Source organism: Bidens hawaiensis, unplaced genomic scaffold (genome assembly GCF_021521415.1).
Source record: "Bidens hawaiensis isolate Kalapana, Puna unplaced genomic scaffold, B.hawaiensis_p1.1 tig00039163_1, whole genome shotgun sequence".
Taxonomy (NCBI): Eukaryota; Viridiplantae; Streptophyta; class Magnoliopsida; order Asterales; family Asteraceae; genus Bidens; species Bidens hawaiensis.
In genome coordinates this window covers 23,714-32,353 of record NW_027496898.1, presented here as the reverse complement: position 1 = coordinate 32,353, position 8,640 = coordinate 23,714, and the positions used below count along the sequence as shown (strand labels likewise).

Sequence of the window (8,640 nt, the reverse complement as noted above, 5' to 3'; positions counted from 1 at the left end):
TTGCTTCATCTTCTTTTTTCAGGGCCGGACAAGGGCCAACGAAATAAAGATAAGACTTTATGTTCACATTTAGTTAAGACATTCAAATCAAAAAAAACTATTATATATAATAACTATTTAATTGGCGAATTTGAATCAAATATGTTTATTGGTCGGGTGGTAAGCTTGTGTGTTGCTAACTTGCAGGTCACAAGTTTGAGATCACTTTTTTTAAGCAATAGTAATGAAATAACCACAAAATCTCATTTCAGTTTTGACCTCTAAAATCGTTAAGCCGTTTTGAATGGTTAAAAAAAGACAACAAAAACAAGTTATTTAGAAGGCGGTAGAGTGTAAAATTACAAGAAGTAGACACCGAGATTCACTCGCTCCAACTCATCATCCTCACCACCACCGTCATGTTCAAAAGATGTAAAATAAGATTCTCATTTCACCTGCAACGAAAATGACCCAAATTCAAACCCCCAAATCAAATTCATCCTTAATTCCAAAGCATTCATTCATATTCATCTTAACTTCATAACTTAATAATAATAATAACCCATCCGATTTAACACCTCATTCTCCAGTTAGTTCAACCTACCGCCATCATCTCCTTCACCCACCACCCCAATAATACTCCAAACCCATCTCAACTTCTTCAAAATAACAACAATGAAGCTCTTGGCCTTACACCAGAGCTACGCTAACCGAACCCGTAAATCGGCGTTAGATTCGTCCATGGACGGACCTAACGCCGTTAAGTCTCCGTCAAGTGTCTTCTGGGTAATCCTCCATTGCTTATGCTGTTTAATTAGTCTGGTTCTTGGATTTAGATTCTCTCGTCTTGTATTCTACCTATTATTTTCAGCTTCTTCGATTAATAATCTCTACTCCACTACGACGTCGTTTGGAAGTGGTACAGATATATCCGAAACGTTGTCGTTTACTACTTCTCTTCGTACGTTTACACCGTCGATACTTAATACTAATAATATTACGAGTAGAGTGGTGGTGGGTCGGCACGGGATCCGGATCCGGCCGTGGCCGCATCCGGATCCGGTGGAGGTTATGAAAGCTCATAAGATAATTGAAGCGGTTCAACGCGAACAGAAGGTTCAGTACGGGATTAAAACCCCGAAAACCGTGATTGCGATCACTCCGACTTATGTTCGCACGTTTCAAGCCCTGCATTTAACTGGGTTGATGCATACTTTGATGAATTTGCCTTATGATGTGATGTGGGTTGTTGTGGAAGCTGGTGGCGTCACGAATGAGACGGCGGCGTTGCTGGCGAAATCGAAGGTTCGGGTCAAGCATATCGGGTTCGAGAAGAAGATGCCGATCTTTTGGGATGCGAGGCATAAGTTGGAAGCTGAAATGAGATTGCAAGCTTTGAGGTTTTAATTTTGGATTTTATGAAATTTATTTGATTTTTGATTATGAGCTGACTTTATTTTTCGTGGTTTAGGGTTGTGAGAGATGAGAAGATGGACGGGATTGTGATGTTTGCGGATGATAGTAATATGCATAGTTTGGAGTTATTTGATGAGATCCAGAATGTGGAATGGATTGGTGCGGTTTCGGTTGGGATTCTTGCTCATTCGAGTCATTCTGATGAAGATCCGTTTGAGGTTCATAACCGTAAGACGATGGATGAAGAAGATGAGAAGAAATCACCGTTGCCGGTTCAAGGTCCGGCCTGTAACTCATCTGATCGGTTAACCGGATGGCACACGTTTAATTCTGATGTATACAGAGGCAAGAGTGCAAATTATATTGGAGATATGGCGGTTGTGTTGCCAAGGAAGTTGGAATGGTCAGGGTTTGTGATGAACTCAAGGTCGGTATGGAAGGAAGCGGAATTTAGGCCTGATTGGATTAAAGATTTGGATGATGAGGATGATATTGAGAGTCCTCTTTCTTTGGTTAAAGACTCTTCTATGGTGGAACCGTTAGGTCGGTGTGGGAAGAAAGTGATGGTTTGGTGGCTTCGAGCCGAGGCTCGTGCGGATAGCAAGTTTCCTTCCGGGTTAGTCATCTTTCTAGTATTTAGTTACCTTTGCATCACATGTATATCTCTGCTATATATTCATCATGTTACAAGTAAGCTTGTCAAAAAAGTTGTGTGGATTTGTGATTCTTGTTCGTATAGGGTACAATTGCATAGATCGGTTCTATAGTCATATAGGTTTGAAATGTTGTGACAATGGTCAATTTTCTAACCGGTTCTTTGGATGTGCGTTTTGGAATTGTGAGGTTAAAATAAGAATTGATTAGCTGTAATAGAAAATGTTGATGGAGATAGTTTCTGGATCGTTCAAATTTGGAATTGTTTAGGAACTAACAGATAATGTGACCAAAATGTATATATTGTTAAGGATAAATATCACATAAAATAAACGTACTTTCAATTTTTTTTTCAAATAAAAGTCTCTCAACAATTTTTTGCACATTAAAGTCGATCCCTCTGCATATTAAATTTGAATAAAGTTTATATTTTTTTAAACAACTTGGAACGATATATTTGGTTGTTTGATAATCCATTTTTTTTTACGTGGATTATATTTTTTATCAACAGTTTAAATGTATTGGTTTCAAGTTGTTTAAAAAAAATTTACAATTTGGTTCAAATTTAGTATGTAGGAATTTAATGTATTAACGGTTGTCGAGTGTCTTTTGTGAGGAAAAAACAGAAAGTGTGTTAGTTTTTTTATAGTATTTGCCTCTTGTTTAGCTAGTGAAATTTAACATAACTTATTTTTTTTATCAGTTATAAGTATATGCTGTATATTTTAGTTGTTATCAAGTTTCAAGAGAAATTGTAGTGTATAAGTTTCAATAGTTATGTTTATTTTTGTATTATTTTTGTTAATGTGTGGATTTAGAAGAAGGATAAATATGTGATCTTAAATTCTTGATATATCCACAATAATTGGTTGATTTTACTAGTCCCTAGAGAGTGTATTACTGTATTGGCAGCTATGACCAAAACTAACCATTATCGCTTCAAGGTTATACTTTCGTTCATTTTAGGTGGTTGTTCATTTGTTTGATGAAGTGTGGTTGGGTTACGGTGGTTTTAAATGACATGAATGTTTTTGGATTCTGGGATTATGTAACAGCGTGGTTCATCGTGTTTGTCAGCATTGATAAGCATAGAATCTACAATGTGTGCAATCTGAGCCATTTCTTGAATTTATTACATATACGTATGATTGTATGTTCATTTTTACATATAAGTATGCGTGTTTATGTATACAGTATTGTCACAATGATGATTTAATATTTTTCTATTGGAACTCTTTGGTTGTCTTTTTACTCGACTAATTTTAGCTAAGAGTTGTGTCCTTTTTTTGATTCAGATGGATAATCGATCCTCCATTAGAAATGACAGTGCCAGCAAAGCGAACACCATGGCCTGATGTCCCCCCTGAACTCCCATCCAATACCCAAAAAGTGGTCACCACCACCCAAGAGACCACCGAGAAGCGTGCAACAAAAACCCGGACCCCTAGATCAAGACGCAGTTCACGAAGCAAAAGAAAACACGAATTAAGAACCGCAGATGCACACGTCTCAGCTAGGAATTCTGGAGAAAGAATCAAGTTGTAGAGACATACTGGGTCAATAGCTGGCAAGAAACCTGGTGATGAAATCTTTAATACAAAGTAAATAGGTGGTGTAATATTTTTTTTAAATATTTTACTTTTTATTCAATTTCCGGGTTCAAATTCACTCGATTTTCTGTTTGTGATTGATTAGTATTCAAAGGACATTTTTGCGTTTTATACATACATGAAGTTTTCATGAAATATGAGCAGATGACAATCTTTTTACAGCAAATTACCACCATAGCATTGTGTAGCTCATTTCTTGATCACACCTTCAATCTTCGTCGTCCTTCAGTGTGGAAATGCTGATTATTATGTGGGTCATGGTTTTATTTCCTTCTAATGTTATGGTATCAAGGTGTTGCAATGATGTTGAAATAACTTGGCATGTAATATAGGATTATAGAAACAAAGTGGTTTAAAAGAAACTTTACAAATCAATTTCATACATACCACTACCAGAACACAGATATACCAAATTTAGCACTGGAATCTTTCCTTGGAACAAAGGGTTCCTGCTCTATATTAATTATTTTGCTTGGAGAGGAGGGTTGGATAGAATTGCAATGAAATAAGCGCTGATTATACAACGGGTCTATTTGGATAATTTAGATTGTATCTGATGTGGTTTTGTGCAGGGACCGGCTAATCATCTACTTTTTTCATGTACCGTGTGCATGTAGCTAAAGATTCTTTCCAGGTGTCTAGTCTATTCGACACATCTTTGGTTTTGGTGACATATGTGGGAGCTATGCTGATATGAAGGTGATAGGTGCCGTGTTCTTGACTACACTTTGAAATTTTTGGAAGTGGAGAAACGACGAGCTGATCAGCAATCGAAATACTTGTATACATAGAGTGTTCAAGAGATTAAGGAAGATTGCCGGTTGTGGCCCTCTTCTCGTTCTAATTTTTATTTTTTCTTCTAATTTTGTTATTTGTACTTTATTGTTCGTTGGGCTTCCAATGTTGCTCGCTTTGTGCCCCGATTGCCTTTGGGGTCTAAAGGGGCTTTAAAATGAAAAAAAAGTGCCGTCATGTAGGTACCAACCATGTAAGCATGATAGAAGGGATTCTAAATAGAGGTGTACAAAGCCAGTTTTAAATCCAAACCGAACCGGTTTATTGACCAAACCGGTTTGGTTAACGGTTTGACTCAAACCGGTTTAGAAGCAAGATATGCCGGCCTGGTCATGTCGGTTCGGTTCGGTTTATAAACCGTTTTTCTCAAACCGGTTCGGTTTTAACGCCGGTTTGGTAGATCTTAAGGGGAATCGGTCCTGAAACTAGCGGTTTGGGTGAAACCGGTTTTAAACCCAAACCGATTTGGTTCAGTTTGCCAAAAACCGGTTTTTTTGTACACCTCTAATTCTGAACGTGTGTTATGGGGCTTTATTGGGGTTTTATGTGAAAAGTGATATTGGCTAGATATGATTGGCTAGAAATTAATAAAAATAAATAAATAAATAAACACACAAACAACCTGCCCCACGTTCTTTACTCGCCATATGCCCAGGGCTAAGAGCATTCTCATCCGGATTCCCATCCCCATATTTATGATTACATTACAAAACACTACATTTCTCTTTCCTGTTCAGTTAAATAATATTACTTTATACCTTTATCATTACAGTTTTTTCTCCCCCCTACTCACAACCAATTCAACAAATATTAAAAAATAAATAAAAACAAATAAAGTTTCCCTAAATTTACAAAAAATCACTACACTTTCTCTCTCCGCCCTATAATTTGCACTCACAACAACTCAAAACCTCACCCTATAATTTACAAACTCTCCTCACAATAATATAGAGAATGGTTTGAAAATGCTCTAAAGCCCCTATGTTTTGGTGTTAGCCGCTAAGTGTCTTATGTGGCATGTGGGGTTTGCCTAACTTTCAATATCTTCTAATTTTTATACGTGTTAGTAAGTTGCCATCAACCATAAACATTTCAATATGAAATTATCATAGGATAACTTGTTTCACTTAATATTCATTTGAACGTTTAGGCAACAAATATATATATATATATATACACACACACTAGTTTTATCCCCCGTATTACGGGGGTTGTTTTATATTGTCCAAATATTTATATATTTTTTGAATTTATATTTTTTTATTGTATGAAAGTTAATAATATATTTATGGTTTGATGATAAATTGTTTCACAAATAAATGGGATGTTATAAATCAGTTTAAAAGCCATATGGTTTTGATGAGACCCAAGACCCGTTTATTTTTTTTTACTATAAAATTGGTTTTTTAATTATAAATAATATTTATGAAAGTTATTAATATACTTATGGTCTGATGAGACCCAAGACCCAAGACCCGTTTATTTTTTTACTATCAAATTGGTTTTTTAATTTAAATAATATATATATCTTTTTTAAAATAAATAAGATATTAATTTTTATTATATCCTATTTTATAGGATTTTTACATCAATAATTTGGTGAGAATAATTTTTAATTTAATGAGATGTTATAACCCGTTTAAGGAATATCTGGGTTTGGTAAGACCTATACCCATGAATTCGGTTCAAATGCATGAGAAGCCTCCATTTGAAAATCAAGCAAATCTGGTGACTCCAAAAAAAGGGGGAGCGACCACATCACGACACGTAGGATTTTTATGTCTTCGTTTATATATATTATAGATATATATATAGGATCATGATCATGAGAGAACTTTTTTTAAACTGAGAACTATGAGAACCATTTTGGACAACAAAAAACCCAAAATAAAAAAAATTATAAAATAAAAAAAACACAAAAATCAAAAAAGTAAAAAAACCAAAATTCTTATTTTATCACCCCGGTTTCATAAAAAAAACTTGGTTTAGCTAAATTATATACACATATGTATAATATATACATATATGTACATTTACATGTTATTTTTGTACAGATGTGTATAATTTAAGATAAATGATACTGTACATATGTGTATATTACGTAACTAAAGATTATATAAAATTATACATATGTGATTAATACGACGTTTTTTTTATTTATTTTATTTTATTTATTTTAATAAACCGGAATGAAATATAAGAATTTTGGTTTATTTTTACTTTTTTAAAATTTTTATTATTTTTTTAAATATTTTTTAAAAGTGTTTTTAGTGGTCCAAAATGGTTCTCAAAGTTCTTAATTTGCAAAGGTTCTCTTAGGATTCTTACCCGATATATATGATTGAGATCATGTGAGAACTATTTTAAAATTGATAACCTTGAGAACCATTTTGGACCACAAAAAACCCAAAAATAAAAAAAAAACCATAAAAAAAAACAATATTCTTATTTATCATCCCGGCTGCATAAAAAACATCTCGGTTTAGCTAAATTACACATATTATGTACATACATGTTTTTTATACACATATGTACAATTTAAGGTAAATTATAATTTATATATGTGTACATTATGTAACTAGAGATTAAATGAAATTATACACATGTGTATAATACAAAGTTTTTTTAAGCAACCGGAATGAATATAAGAATTTTGGTTTTTTTTTTTACTTTTTTAAAATTTGTTTTTTTTTGTTTTATGATTTTTTAAAAATATATTTTTAGAGGATTTTTTGGTGGTCTAAAATGATTCTCATGTTCTCAATTTTCAAATGGTTCTCTTAGGATCCTTACCCGATATATATATATATATATATATATATATATATATATATAATGATTCAAATAAAAATAAGGAGTTTCCTAGGAATGGTAAGAACCAACAATTTTTTGACACTTGGCATTACAAATTATGGTGAAAGAACAATTATAAAAAACTATGTCGGTTATAATGATGAAAGAGTAATTTTAGGAAACTATGTCGGTTATTGGTAATTTTAAATCTCAACCATTGATTAACGTGATCCAATGGCTATGATTTATTCTTAGTCTTTCTAGGAAACTAATTATTTTTAGGATAACCCTCCCCTATATATATATATATACATATATATATATATACATATATATGTATATATACATATATATGTATATATATATATATATATATATAGGGTAAGGATTCTAAGAGAACCCTTTGAAAATTGAGAACTTTGAGAACCATTTTGGACCACTAAAAACATATTTAAAAAAATTATTTAAAAAATCATAAAACAAAAAAGAACAAAAATTTTAAAAAAGTAAAAAAACCAAAATTCTTATATTTCATTCTGGTTTCATTAAAAAAAATAAAAAAAAATTAAAAATATTAAAAAAAAGTCGTATTATACACATATGTATAATTTTATTTAATCTTTAATTACGTAATATACACATATGTACAATATCATTTATCTTAAATTATACACATGTGTATAAAAACATGTAAATGTATATATATGTATATATTATACATATGTGTATATAATTTAGCTAAACCGAGTTTTTTTTATTTTTTTATGAAACCGGGATGTTAAAATAAGAATTTTAGTTTTTTTTACTTTTTTCATTTTTGTGTTTTTTTTATTTTTAGTTTTTTGTGGTCCAAAATGGTTTTCAAAGTTCTCAATTTCAAAAAGGTTTTCTCATGATCCTAATCCTATATATATATATATATATATATATATAATTACTCTACTTGATTATCACGTTAATTTTATTTGTATTTTATCCAAACCCTAAACAATCTTGTCTAACATTTAAACATTTTTAATAAAATATCTCATCCAAACATTTATTTAAAAAGTAAAAATAAAAATGGTGTGAAGCCCAAAATAGAAATACAATATACAAAGGAGGGTTTGTAAAGCCCAAGTTTTCATTTGGTACGCACCCCTGATTCACCATTAACCCTAATTTTACGCTTCGTTCTTCCGATTTTTCTTTATATCTTTATGCTTGAGTAGATTCATTAGTCTCTAATTCCACATTTGAGATCTACTTTTACCTAAAAGCAGATTAATTAGTTATTGCATATCTGCTTAATTGAATCAGCCTTTTTCATTTGTTGTTACGATTTACAATACGCAGATACTTGTATATGTATATAGTATTACCAGTATATTGTGTAGGTTAGTATGTTGATTAC

General features: G+C 32.1%; 1 protein-coding gene across 1 annotated transcript; it reads left to right on the top strand.

The window, feature by feature from the left end:
* The first annotated feature begins 510 nt into the window (after positions 1 to 510).
* On the top strand, positions 511 to 3,672 carry LOC143591051 (beta-1,4-xylosyltransferase IRX14-like). Its single transcript, XM_077071367.1, has 3 exons — positions 511 to 1,379; positions 1,451 to 2,011; positions 3,345 to 3,672. Exons 1-3 carry the CDS (start codon positions 655 to 657, stop codon positions 3,592 to 3,594), a joined length of 1,536 nt encoding a protein of 511 aa, XP_076927482.1. The 5' UTR covers positions 511 to 654; the 3' UTR covers positions 3,595 to 3,672.
* The last annotated feature ends 4,968 nt before the right edge of the window (positions 3,673 to 8,640 follow it).